At 40.8% G+C, this 15,271-nt stretch overlaps 1 protein-coding gene across 1 annotated transcript; it reads left to right on the top strand.

The window, feature by feature from the left end:
* Positions 1–560: 560 nt before the first annotated feature.
* On the top strand, positions 561–3,312 carry uncx (UNC homeobox; the record flags this gene model as incomplete). Its single annotated transcript, XM_079177726.1, has 3 exons — positions 561–819; positions 1,322–1,497; positions 2,302–3,312. The coding sequence occupies 3 exons, from the start codon at positions 561–563 to the stop codon at positions 3,310–3,312; spliced, it is 1,446 nt and encodes a 481-aa protein (XP_079033852.1).
* Positions 3,313–15,271: the final 11,959 nt, after the last annotated feature.

The raw sequence follows: 15,271 nt of genomic DNA, 5'->3' as shown, positions 1-15,271 counted from the left end.
GCAATACAAACACAATAATAGACCATACACAATTTAAACATAATAATGATTAGTATAAACCGCTATGGCTTTAACTTGGATAAAGTGTGATATTTTGTGCTAAACAATTGGTCCACTATTCCTCTATCTGCAGCTCCGCCACTGAACAAAAAGTCCGGGAGCCGCTGGCCCAACCTATCCGCCTGTAGCCTTTTCTTCCCGGGATTCAGTGAGCCCTTCCTCCCGGTGGGTCCCCTGTGTAGTTGCGATGTAGTTCTTATCAAAGCCCTCCTGTCTTGTTGTGACAGCTCTGATATTGTTTATTGAGGTGGATGTCAGCTTTAATTAGCAATCGATACGGGGAGCGTTTGCAGAGCGCGTCTCTGACGTCAGCGTCCATTACCGCTTCTCATTGGGTCTCATATTCCCAGAGCCTGGGCTAATTATTGGGAGGTTCATGTGGATAAAGTACAGCTCATCCCTCCCTTCACATCATGTCCCCTACTCGTTGGCCACACTCACTGCATGCTTTTTAAATTCCCATCACCGGCCTCCAGACGTCGTTTCCTTTTGCCTGCGGGATGATGGACAGCAGGATACTGGATGCACCTCACGCCCAGTTCGGAGGCTCACTCGGCGGGATGGTGGGCTTCCCGTACCATCTGAGCCACCATCACGTTTACGAATTAGCCGGGCATCAACTTCAATCCGCGTCCGCGGTTCCCTTCTCAATAGACGGATTACTTAATGGTTCCTGCACGGCTTCGGTGGGTAATTCCAACCCCCTCTTGTCTTCGGGCTGCGGGATGAATGGAGATAATCAGCAGTACAAACTGACAGGTAAGCCACATTATATACGCTGCACAATAACGTCTATGCCGGCTGTTTGCACTGAGACAAAAACCGAAAGACACAAAGACAGGATATTGCGTTACAAGTTGTCGTCTTGGTGGTGTGATTTTTAAAGGGCACGCCGAACCATATACGCAGCCATAGGAGCGTTCTTCTTCCTCCCACTTCGTTCCCATCTCCGAAAGCTGAAGATGTACACAAGCGAAAACAATGTTCCTGTCAAGTCAGGAAATACTAGAGCGAGGGAAAGCCCGTGTTAACATCGCAAGGTTTCATAAAAAGGCGACAGATGTGTTAGAAGCTGCAGGCTGCGTGTGTGTGTACCGACTGCAACATCTCAGACGCGATCACCTTCTTCAGCTCTAAAGTTTGCAGAATTAGCCGCATATGCATGGAACTAGTCCAGTTCGCATTGTGTTGAAATGTGGTTATTACAAAAAATAATAATAATAATGCAGGCTGTGCACATTTATTCTCATTCTGCTGTCAGACTCGGGGGACCCAGACAAAGATGGTCCTGGTTGCAAGAGACGGAGAACTCGCACTAATTTCACTGGTTGGCAGCTGGAGGAATTAGAAAAGGCTTTTAATGAGAGCCACTATCCCGACGTTTTCATGAGGGAGGCACTGGCTCTTCGATTGGACTTGATAGAATCAAGGGTTCAGGTAAATATGTATTTTGTTCCTTCACATATCATTTTTAGCTTGTGTGTGTGTTTCTTTATTCCTTTGTTTATTATTCATTCATGACAAAGGCTAGACGTTTCAATTGCTTGGTCCTAACTAACCTTAAAAAACACAGCAAAGTAAACCTTCATGTATTAATTTTGGGTCATAACGTAGCCCTTGTAATAATAAAAAAATACTAACCATATGACCCACTAGATGGATGTGTGTGGTTTGACCTTTCATGGGTTATGTTAGTCCAATAAATCAATTTTAATTACACACCTTTTACACATTATTTTAACGACATCATTTTTTCACAAATTATGGTGTTATATTTGTATATATATTTGTCAAATATATAATAATAATTTTAAATAACGAAAAATACCAAATGTGTTCAGTGTATACTGACCTCAATTGTGAATTTCCCGACCTATCTCATCATATAGAAGAATATTATTGCTGATGAAAATAACAATGTGAAAGCTAAGTTTAATTTCTTAATTTGGTTTACATGGGGAAATATATATATATTTAGACCTGTAAATCTATACTTTAACTAAATGTAAAGCTTCTTTTGTTAAGCTTCTGCTTAATTTATTGTAGCTTGCCTGTGCACAGATTCTTAATCAAAGGCCTAATTAAAGACCTGCATGGAAAACAGCAAGAGCAAGGTGCAACCTGACTATTTGCTTAATTACCGTGTTATTACAACACTGACAATTTTTGCTCTAATTAATTCTCCCCTTGCAGTGACAGAACATTAAACACGTTTCCCACTTTTATTTCCCCTCTCTGCAGGTATGGTTTCAGAACCGCAGAGCCAAATGGAGGAAAAAGGAGAACACAAAGAAAGGTCCAGGTCGACCTGCTCACAACGCCCACCCCACAACCTGCAGCGGGGAGCCCATGGACCCCGATGAGATCGCCCGGAGAGAGCTGGACAGGATGGAGAAGAAGAAACGCAAGCAGGAGCGACGGCTGCTCAAGTCCCAGAACAGGCTCGCTGCTGGGGATTTATTTCACACCCCGGGGTCGGACAGCGACAGCGGGTTGTCGCATGTGACCGACAGTGACCACACGGGCCCGCCTTTTGACTCCTTGGGGGGGAACCACACGCAATCGAGCTGCGACCAAACACCTCACCCTCTCCATGACCCAAACCACAACCAAAGACACTTGGACCGGGATGCTGGCGGATCCGAGCCGGACTCGCCCGACGCCAGCCACCGGTCAAGCCTGTGCTCCAACAACAGCGCCTCCAGCGTGCAGAAGCTCAACCCTTTTAGCGTCGAAAGCCTCCTTTCGGACACCAGACCGAGACGCAACCCCGCGGCCTTACCCTCCTCACGGCCTTTGATAGGGAAGGGACACTTCCTGCTCTATCCCATCACACAGCCGCTTGGCTTCATTGTTCCTCAAACTGCCCTAAAGACCACAACAGCAGCAGCTCACTCTGACAGTGACACCCCGGCGGAGAGAAACCAGTCCGGTGTCCGCTGCAGCGGCTCTGCGGGATGTAGGAGCAGCTCGCCGGACTCTGCAGACGCCTCGCGAAAGGGACAGGTGGGATCAGAGGAAAAGACACGTTCACCGCACAGCAGCCCACACAGGGCCGCCTTTTCCACTGGCAAAAGTACTCAGACCTCTGTTATTTGCAGCGAACACAGTCCACAACTCATTAAGCCTGTCGATGCAGACAGAAAAGAGCATTTAGAGATCAAGGACCACAATGACAACCCCGAGTGTGTCCTCACTGACAGTCCAGCGGAAACAAAGACAGACTTTAAAGAAGATGTCGACATGGAATAAATCATTGGGGGTAAAAGAAGAGGGGGGAAGCAGAATCACACTGATATAGCCTCTAAACGACACCTTTCATTAGGCCAAAGCTTAACCAGAAGCACATCTTCGCATCTAATAGGTTTCCCCACTTTGCTGTTATGTTGACAATGTTGTCCCCCCCCCCCCCCTCTCTCTCTCTCTCTCTCTCTCTCTCTCTCTCTCTCTCTCTCTCTCTCTCTCTCTCTCTCTCTCTCTCTCTCTCTCTCTCCCCCCTCTCTCTCTCTCTCTGCGAGTGTGTGAGTGAGTGAGGAATCTCTAGATGTCCTTTAATGTGTGATAACTTGTCGAGAGAAAAAAACAACACAAGACCACGAGACCAACACAAATCCTCAAGAGCTGTAAAAAGGTATTATACTATTTATATATGTACGTTTTTTCTCAAATAAATCTATTGTATACAAGCACCTCAAACCGTGTGGGACCTTAAATAGCAGCACACACAGTGCAGGACTACAGTAGCCTACAGTAGGAAGGGCTTTCTTAAGAAATCTCATGTTGTACTTTGTATATTGCCTTAACAAATTTATTCATCTATAAGCCCCCACTGAAATGAGGTTACGAGCCTGAGGCGAAAAGGACCCGCTCGACTCCTGCAGAGTTTTGATATGAAAGTAATTATTTTCCCGGTGGCTACTGCAGGGGGATTCAGTTTATTTTAGCTCAAAGGGGGTTATAATACATTACCGATTTCTAGTGATATGAAATCACATAAACTTCCAAGAATAATAGAATTAGCATGAAAAGGCCTGGGTGTCAAATTGAAATAGGAAAATAATAGCCCCGGCAGCTGGGAGTGTGTGTGTTTGTGCATATTGGATAGGAGATGGGGATTCGTGGGGAGGCATTTTCATGAGCTTTTTCCCCCCCCGTCCTCTTCTTCCCCCTCTCTCTCTCCACTTTGTCAGGGCCCCTTGTAGCAGGGCTATATTAAGATAGATGTTCGATGATATCCCTCATTGTTCTGTCGCTTTACATTGATGTTTCTGTGTTATCAGCCTATTGATCATGCGTCGGCTGTAATAGGACGGGCTGAGGCAAACGTGCCTATTTACAATAGCAGAACACATTTGTTCTAATAGGGTTGGTGGTCCCCAGGGAAGCCACGCGGGATCTGGGACATCTGCTCCCTTCTGCAATATTAGCAGTGTTGACCACAATATCACGTCGACCCAAAGGAAGAGATGTCGAGGCTCTTGTGTGCGGTGTATTAACATTACAAAAATAATCTTAAAACAAAAAAAACGTATCCAGTCCAGCTCTAGCGCGCTCACACCAGAGCCCTTTAGTGTTCTCGTTGGGTCTTGATTTGCAAATAAATTGAAAATAATCAGAGGGGTGAGCTTTACGTCTGAGCCGGCGCAAATGAATTTCTGAGCCAGTGTCCCTTTCAAAATATTTACATAAATTTCCACCCATGCAGCTGTTTGCTCTAGGAAGCAATGTCTTATTAGTTTGACGGGGGGCAGGGGACACAGCCAACATGGCACACACAGGGAGCATGCAGAAGATTAAGGCCTGCATGAGGCTGTGGGTTTAGAGGTGTATCCTCTGTGTCTGCATGCTGCTCATAGTGCTGAGAGAGACCTTATTGTACTACATGGCGTTTTAAAAATTGTGTTAATTCATTTTAATCTTTCATGGCATCGCTTTGATTTTCGATATAGCCACCAGTGAGTTTACAGGCATCTTCTTTTTTTAATCTCATATTAATTGAAGTTTTGAAGGGTCTTGCAGTTTTCCAGTGTTATTATACATTTTATTATAAGGGTTACAACAGCTTAAATGTTTCCACCATTAAGGGAACATTCTGACACAATCCGAGGTGGATAAATCCATCGGTTGACAATTCTTTTAAAACCTAGAAATACAAGGTTTACTGACTAAATTGTGGGATATCCAGGGCCAATTTGAAATAACCCCTGAGATTTATTCGGTGTGTATTTTTCCATGCTACTCTTAGGCTATTTGGGACGTATGCCCAGTTCATCCATAATTCATTAGCACACTGAATAGGGGTATCGCTGGCTGCACATTGGTGGCCTTAAGGTGAAATTAGCGATTTGCTTAAGTAGTTAAGCTTTTCTTGCCTGAGAGCTGCACGCTGCATGGTTCAAGACAAACTATCAATCGATATGCCCAGGCAGCCTCCAGGAGATGTGTCGTCCATGAATCATACTTTATGAATTCAATTTATACCCGGAGAAATTTTCAATTTGAACGCCGGATCATTATGGGAGAGTGTAAATTGTTTTTGCTCTATTATGCATCGGACGCCATCATTTTTCTTTCTAATTACGGAGGTGTCAGGTCGGGCTGTCATGCAGACGCTGATTTTCAATTTAACTGATCATCATGCATTCATTTTCCCATTTGATAAATCTGCTATCTCGGAGCTTCTCCATGCCCGGAATGCTAAAATAGAGGCACAGATTGGCAAAGTAATAGGGGCCTGTATGCGGCAATAAGTGCAGATCAGGCAGCTAATTTAGCACCTCCTGGTATTTCCATTTCCATTTCTCATTTCCAACTCTCAAAGGAGGAAAAGCAGCCCAAAGGCAGAGAGCTGGTAGGCTTTCCACTATCGGTGAAAGACAGAGAAAAAAATCTACCAAAACGGCTTGTTTTCAACCACACATTCCCTAAATTAGGATATCAAGCTTAATTAAGGCTAATAGAGTTTTCTCAGTATGTGTTAGTTTTATTTAATAGAAACAAATTTGCGCAATTAATTATGGCCGTGATTATTAAGGGTCTCATTTGCAGCATTCGAGCTGCAGCCTAAATCACCGTCTTCAGAAATAAGCCTCTAATTTTCAAGCCAAATGACTAACCAAATGTTTCCATCACAGACATTATATCGGTTTATTTCCCTTATTACACCCGTGTAAACCACGACATAAATACATCTCCTTTGCACCGGATGACTGAATTAAGTGAATCTGTTATTGCAGCAATTTTATAATTTAGCATTTTGAATGCTACATTTTTCTTTAAAAAAATGTATTACCCTAACTTAATGTAACGCCTTAGACTACACAAAATAATGTTTTCTTTTTGATTATCACGTTGAGGACAATTTTTGAGCTCAACACTCTACACCTTATTTGAGACAAATTCATTTTCAAATAACTGTGACAGGAAGGATTTATTTTTTACAAGTTTCATGCTCAAATCAACTCAAATGGACAACTTGTGTTCTCGCCACGAATCCCGTCTCTCTGTACAGGCTGCTCTTGTGCGCTTTGTGTTGCTGTATGAGATCTTAGAGGCTCTGAGGGCTCCGTTTGGATAAGAAAGAACCGTGTCCCCTTTTAAAAAGGCTCCTCCATAAAATAAAATGCCACTTGACATTTGGCTTCTCCTGCAGCAACCCTGCCATGCCTTTTAGGATTATTTTACATCTACATACTCATTAATGCGCCGGTGGATTTAATCACTCTTATCTTTCCCATGCATACCTGGGATAAGCCTGACATTACCATCTGCATTGATTTCTGGACGATCCTTAAAATAATTTTAATTATCTTGGAGTATTTTGCGAAAAATCCCTCTGATCAAAATTGAGTTAATACCACTTGAACACTCGCAGCTCAGGTTTCTGTGAGCTGCTAAGGCGGAAAAAAACCAACTCAAGTTTAAGTGAATTTAAAGAAACATGAAAAATGTAAACAACCTTTGTTGAATAATAATAATTGGCCATAAGACCATCTGCATTTGATTTTGTCAGATTTTTTTTTCTGGATAAAAATCCTCGTTTGAAGTTGATGATTTACACAATACAGCCAAACTCCCAAAGTATTAAAGATTTATTTGAATAATTGACTTTAGGTATCATCCACTCTGGATAGCTGACTCAAAAAGGTGGATAATAAGAGGATCAAAATATCACAACTTTGAAGCAAACCGCTGTCATGGTAAAACATCATAACTCCTGTTGGTTTTATTTTTCTTAAGTAGTGGTTTCCATGATCTTTGGGCACTGAGTAAATCTCCAAGATTTCTGAAAACAATTCACAAGGCATGTCCTGAAAAAACACATGGCATACAATGAACATGAAAAAAAAGAAAAGGTCCTTTTCATTATATCAGAAAGGATAAAAGTGTTAGTGACATGACCATTTGTGATAACAACAGAAATATCAACATTCCAGCAAATAAAGAATTCCTTATTATCTTCCTCAAAAAAGTAGTAGAAATTAAACAAATATCACTTTTTTATAGCAAACAAGTGCGTTTTCACATACACAACTTTATATTCACATAGTGGTGGTGGTATGAGAAATGGAAAATCTAATAGTAATGAGCAAACAGCTGGAGAGTTCATGCTGTGAACAGACTCTGTGAAGTTATAAAGATAAATATTTGCAAAAGGGCAAACGTTTATATGTTCAACTCACTTGAGAGTTCAACACCCATTATTAGTAGATATAGTTAATTTAAAAAAATATTTTCCCAGACTGCAAACTTAATATAAAAGTTTGAGAACTACTGTAACAACACATGGAGATAATACAAATTAATATGTCCCTCAGTGACCAATCAAACAATTCTAATCATCTGTATTCTTTGAAGTTACACAATGCTGAAGACTGAGAAGGTGCAGTCAGTTTTCTGAAGTGCAATAACACACCATTCCCTCATCTTTAAAAAAAAGTATTTCTCATTAAATATTGCTCATTTCTGCATTATGCCGGCTCCATATTGTTTTGAAATGGCTGTAGGGAAGGATTAGATATTCAGCCCCTCTTCATAATAAGAGCACTTGCATCTTTGTATGATGATGTGAGAGGTGGCTGTAGTCTTTTTCAGAATGGTCACACCTGTTACTATCTGTCTGGCCTCATTATCTAAAGTGCCATATATTGAGCTTCTTACAATGCATAGGACATAAAGAAATACTAGAAAAGGCAGACAATGTGTTAAAAGTGTCCTGGTAGTTAAGGGTAAGAGGGTGTTCTTGTAAGGCTACATGGCAGACATGCTTGTACATGCACGTCAAAGCAAATGAACAACTACTTTCTGACAGCTCATTGTCTTTAGTACATAAACCTGACAGCTTCCTCCTTTCTTAAAGCCACTCTGAAGTCATCATATCTGACAACTCCTACTCTGACGTTCTAGCACAGCATCTGAAATAACTAAATCCTTGGAAGACTTCAGTAATGTGTAATTTTGAGGAACACTTTGACGTCACTTGTCTGAGATTGTCAGCTATCAAATCCGGTGCAACTTAAGAGGCTTGCATGCCGACTCGACTAGGTGAGTTTGACAGCAGTCCACATCTCGATACATGATAATACACCAGTATGGAATGTATTTCTCTGTGTAGTGAGTCTAGATGCTCATGTTCTGGCAGCCTTAGTACTTTCTGTATGTGCAGCTGGTCTATCTCGTAGAGTGAAGGCTGCTCAGATTTCGTTGACATCGGGTTCTTTATTTTTACATGAAGTGGTATGGTAAGATTTTGATGCATGATATTCGATGAGGCAACAAGTCTTGCAAATCAAAGATCTTCTAGACAACCTCCACACAAAGACGAAGCAGCAAACGGGGTAAGGTAACACAAATATTGAATTTAAATAACTCTCTATAACTATGTATGCTGCTACTTTTTGTCTAACAGACATGGAGCATAATAAGCGTTAGCTTATAGTTAGCTTACAGTAAACATAACTCCCTTCATGATGCTGATAACAGTTATGTGAATAATGTTTTGTATTTACGTATAAGCATGTTGATACTGTTCCAAACACAGTCAATATGGCGATTATATATACATACCAATTATCACCTTCTCTGGTGATTCTATTTCTGAAAAAATAAATAAAAATGTGTAGGCTGACTGGCAGACTATTGCACATGTGCAGATCAAGTATTTAGAGCCTTCAGATATACTTTGGATGGTCTTTTCAATCTTGTTGGTGCAAATGCTAAGTTAACATTTAACATTTAACATTTGATGCACACGCCATAGTCCAGCTTCTTTTGTACATTAGTTTGTTAAAAAGCAACACAATAGTCAAAGGTATGTAGAAGTATTCATACAGCACCAGCAGTTAATGAAAGAATAAACCTTTGCTTAATGTTCAAATGCATGTTCATATTGATCATATTAAAATAAACATTCATGCTAAAAAATAGCTTCCATACAAAAATAACTTAAATCCACTCATTGTTCTTCTTTCTTTGTCCTACAATGTTGGCTTCTGGCCGCTAAAGCATGATTAAGGTACGGCTAAGTTTGAGCAACACTCCCGGTGAGAAGATGTGGTCATGGATAAATGCTGCGATGGGACACAATTGCGGACAAATTTGTAAGAGACAGGATTGCGTATCTATAGAAAATAATCCACATGACAGGCAATAAGCTGCCACATCAAATGCATGAAGAGCTAGTGGATGAATCACACAGGATCAACTCATGGTCAGCACATAGGCAACAGACCCTCCACGTAATGGAATACTACTAGGAGGCTGTCCGTTGGGAGAGGCTTTAGTTTAAGGATAACGTGAAGGCAATCCTTGAGGAAAGGGTGACACTGACACGAAAACTCCAGGCAATAACGGCAATCGGCGTTGCTTCTAAAAGGTTTGGTTTGGTATGTGATGACCGGTGGCTATGATTAGCCAGCTGAAGCTGGAGCTTGGAGCTTAGGCCCTTGAAACAGCAGTTCAAGGAGGCAGGAGATTGAGTGAAGGGAACATTAGAAGACCTTTTATTTTGCGATAAAAATTAACCTTTCCAACATTTAGAGCGCAACATATCCTAAGAGGTAGAGATAGGACCAGTAAATGGGTTGCAGTGCACCACTGGGCTCATGAAAGAGCCAATTGGGTAAAGACCACAAAAATGGTTAGTGGTCACCTCGATAACACATAATGCAGATAGACAAGAGCCTGCCTGCCCTTCCTTCTGATCCTGAGGATCTGTTGCATGAGGAAAAATATATTCTGTATTGCTGAACAGACTACTAGAGGGATTTCTTCAGGAGGAGTTGACACATTGACCATTGAGCTGATTAGACGTGTGCAAGAAGTTAAAGCGAGGCCTTTGTATTCAATGAGTCATAAGTCATGATAAATAAGCATTTGTCCTGGCAAAATGTGTTTCTAATTCCAGATTCCTTCAACTGCTGCATGTAGATTGATGCTCCAGTTTTCCAGAGTTTATTTGGGCACAGCAGCAGTCTTTAACTATTTCCATCAAAGGAGAGTAGAGGCCTGCTTTAGGTACGTACGGTATTCACATAGGATATGACTAATCCTGTTTTCTTGTGTAACTTGTGTACATCTACCATACACAAGCAAGACACTGGTTCCTGGTGATGCTTATGCCATTCATCTGTCCAAGCAGGAACTAGTTGCTGCTCGTAGCAGTGGGCAAATTAGTGCAGCCAGGTAACCTCAGTGCTTGAGGTCCCAGCATAGGATTTCCTCGTTCAATAAGCCTATAATCTTTCTTACGTCTTTCTTGCTTGGATCAGTGCGACTCACCACCAGGGTGTATGTACCGTAGCTCCGAACAGGAACCCCAGAGAACATCCTCAGCTGTTGCCTGAAAGCTCTGGGAGAGGGAAACAATGTTTTGTTCAATAACCGCATCCCAAAGGCTTACAGAAGCATCATCCAAGGCCAGACATTGCTGTGATCCAAGGAAGAGGAGTACACTGCTCCAGAGCAAAGTCCCATGTGGACTTCCCAGAACAGCACAAGGTGGTTGAATTAGGGGGATGCACGGATTCTCAGAGACCAACGTATCGACTACAGTTGGGCGGAAAAGTTTGGTGGTGTTTAAAGTGTCTTCACAGTTGGTCAAAGTTTAGTTGTTGTTACCCAGAAAGGTGCATTCAGTTTGAATAGGATTTGTTTTGCCTTGTGTGTGTGTGTGTCTGTGTGTGTGTGTGTGAGACATCTAACACAGTCTCATTTGAAAAAGCTCTCCAGCTCAGCCCACTATCAGAGTTGAGAATGCCATTGTGGTTTTGCAAATCAACTTTTCTGTGTACATGCACAGCAATATAGTAACCTAGAAACTAGACTAGACCACAGAAGACTGTGGTTACTAGTAACCGCAGCAAATAGGTAGAGAAAGATACTCATTGTTTTATTGGCCTCTTTGCAAACTCTGAAGTCTTGGTCTTATCTGTGCTTGTTTTGTTTGCACATTTGTCACTTCTAGGGTGATATAGACAGAGAGTTTAGTTCAACAGCAAATGAAACACCCTCACAAGCAGAGATGGGAATAGCTCACTATCCCAAAGAAATATGTTCATAGTGGATGCATCTGCAGTGCATAATGTACGTCCAGTGACCGGACTATGGGTTCGGGGAAACTCTTAAAAAGTAAATTTGCTAAATTCTTTAACTTATGTCACAAAATGTCCAACCTCCAAGAAGTGCTTGCCATAAATTCTTTAGGCTGGGTAGCTGTTTTCACTAACCTCGTCACCTTTATCCTATCTCATAGGTACTGTATACTTGGGATGAGTAATATTTTGATATATAATAGATACAGATAAGATTATATTGTGTGACGTTTGCCTTTGAAGTCTTCCTGTCTGAAGTAATGTTTCCTAGAAAATTGCTCTTTTTTTTTTTACACACTCAGAGAATGTCTGATGCAAAGTATAACAGTGGAACACAGTTCATTTCATCAAACAGATGAGCATATAATCATATATACTTTATTAATATTGTGCGCTGGAATTTTGTTTGCAAATCAAAAAAAATGTGGTAATTTTTAAGCATTTCATTTTCAAAAATGACCCCGCAATTAACACCATATCCTTTGGTTATTTGTCTTTATTAAATATCTTAACCTTTCACGGCTGGGTACATGATCGTGCCTTTTAATTATCACCTCAAAAAAGGTAATTAAACAGTATTTTTTTAATGCGCCAGGGAAACCACTAACTCAAGCAACTAAGTATAATATCACATTTCGTATCATCAGTAAAGGTGTGACATAAATCTTACAAAGTATTTTTACATATATAAGGAGTTGATGGTGAAAAACATACAAGACGTCTAAGGTGTTTTGAATAACTATTCCTCATGAAAACTAATGTGCTTTGAGACAAGGATTTGTGGCATCAATTGGGATACTCAACTACTCTGTTCACGGTTTGGAACATGTAGAAATTCTGTATATACACAGACATGAATGAAAATACATTTCATGCAAATGTTAGACTACTCCGTGTAGGTAAATACTTGCTTTGTTAGGTGGCATATGTCAATTTAATATGGATACTGAGACAAGTAGACTTAATTTTATCCCAATTATTGTTGTTTTTTGCGATTATTGCCAGTGTGGTTTTCACAATAGTGTTTGGAATATTCTGTTAATGCACGTGTACATGGATATTTGTGATCGAGACGTGAAGGCTCATATAAACAGCATTTACTGAATCACACCTTAACCGGAATATCAGCTATTATCTGGAATACTGTGTGCATGTAAATGCTGTCACTGGGGGCTTACCGCTTGGCGGTGATTTGTATGAAAAAGACAAGCATTTTCCTTCCATGACTTCCCAGGGAATCTGTGCCCTGGGAGGTTAATGAAGTGTGAAGTGTGAAAACTTCCTGAGATGGGATGAGTTAAATAGTGTTCTCAGATGTTAAGGCTACACTGTCCAAATTTATTTGTGTGTGTCAGTTCTTTATAAGTCTTAAATCTGGCTAACATGCCCCATTGGCCATCTGCTACCACTTTTGGGGCTAATGCCATCTTGTGTGTTCCAGTCGGTCCACATAAATGGGTAATAACAAGATTTAAGTAAGAATTCGAATTTAATCCGTGGAATTTTCTGACATTTGTTTTACTGTTCAATGTTTATAATGTTAAATATATTGAGAAATTTGACATGCAAAGGTAGTAAACAACACCAGCTGTCTTTTATACTCTGGATTTGACCACAGTGATCAACATTTAACAGATACGGTGGCTGTTAGCATCATGAATATGATGCTGTGTAAACAATGAAAAACTGTCAATAGATGTAAGTTCTTATGGCATTTACAAAAAATCCTTAATTTCCAGCTACAAATAAGAGTATCAACAACTGTGTTTGCCAATGTACGACATTGAACGATATTAATGACAGAAATTGTAGCTAAGTGCAGAAATTCACTACTTAATTCTTACTATAACAATGATAATAAATAAATGAATACATTTTGATATATATCTTTTCGAATGATGTATTTTAACCTAACAGCTATGACCTCTATAATGGATACAATATGTGCCTAAGGGAGACTTCCCTAATAGACATTTTTGGTTGCAATTAAAATAGTTCCTGTGAAAGGCCTGACATGTCCTCTAAGGCAGGAGTCTCAGACCCGGCTCTTTCCTTTTGCCATTAAGGTGGTATTGCAAATGTTCTTAGCACATCAAGGCCAAGACCCCAGATCTCACTATTACATGCACATTATTTAATCCGTGGGCTCTGTGGTAGTACTGACATGTACAATTTCTGTCATTAACGTGCCTGTAAGCTCAGGGATGGACAAGACCACTTGAGGTCCAGTTTTTCATTTAATGGCCCAGGGGAAGCAGGGTTCAACTGGGCCTGAAATGTTTCTATAAAAGTGCTCTGTAGAGGAGCGTGTTATGGCTCTGTAGCTGGCCCAATCGATCACATTAGGGCTGAGGAAGTGGCAAGATGTGACAGCCCAGAAACATTTCAATACTGACACAGTGTGTCTGAGAGCTTCAGGCACACTTCTGAAAATAAAAAAGCCTTCTATCAGTCCTGTAAATGGGTGTGAATAGTCATAAAGGAGCTTATTGGACAGAGGCTGGAAGCGAATTAGAGGTGATAGTGGGACAGAATCAATGCTGTTTACCTCTCGGAGGTGTGAGCATATCCATCAGCAGCACTGAGGACGGCCGAGGATCCCTCCTTCCCAACTCGTTATTGACAGTTTGAGGAGAACCTGAGGAAAGAACATTTTAAGACATAACAATCATTTCTCTGCTATCGATAAGTAGACAGGGCTTTCAAAATAAGTGATTAAGACGGGCCGATATAATTAAAGCACCACCCACAGCGTCTTAAGCCGAATGTATAGGCAGCTTAGAGAAGTGCATACATTCACCTTGTCTCTTTCTTTAAAGGCACACAGTATTATTTATACAGTGTCTGTTCTTCTCTCCATGCACAACAAATAAGGGCCCAAAATACTGTTTGCAGGTTTCGTTCTCATCTTAATTACTTCCACAATGATTTAGGAACAATGAAACATGTATACTAAATGTGCAAGAGTGACAGATGACCACGTGTTCATTAGATCTTAATTTTACAGATTCAAACCACAACTAACTTCTAACTGTACAGTTATCATTGCTTCAACATCTCTGACAATCAAATCAAGAGGTGTTTGACAAGTTTATGGAATGAACAATTCCTGCAAATAAAGCATCCTTCAACACCATTAGTCCAACACCTATAAGTTGATATATTTCTAGATCAATTTAAAGAGATAAGCCAGACGATGAATTCCATTCGATGCTAAGTGTGAGTAATTAGTAATTCTTCAACAAGAACTGTCCACTCTGTCATTCTGTCATTAGAAGGTACATGTGCTTTAAGAGAGCCAATACTACATCCCAGCCAGCAGACTTTCATTCCTCAGTGGAGGACAATAACTGCAGTAAGCCTAGATGTTCTCTATATACTCCAATTAATGGATTCCGTTTGTTTAAGAGGGCATTGACCCAAAGGCCAGAGGGTGTTCCACTGTACAGATTGTTGAGCCGTGTGAGGCGAATTTGTGATTTTGGGCTGTATAGATGAAGCTGACGACTTGTGCCAACTCATTTCTCTCTGATGTTGTACAGATGGGAGACATGTACATGTCATGATCAACACGCTTAACAACAGGTATTCAACATCGAAAGGAAAGTGTGACACAGTTT

Source organism: Pholis gunnellus (genome assembly GCF_910591455.1).
Source record: "Pholis gunnellus genome assembly, chromosome: 17".
Classification (NCBI taxonomy): Eukaryota; Metazoa; Chordata; class Actinopteri; order Perciformes; family Pholidae; genus Pholis; species Pholis gunnellus.
The sequence above is the reverse complement of the archived record's forward strand: the minus strand, read 5'-3'. Positions and strand labels throughout refer to the sequence as shown.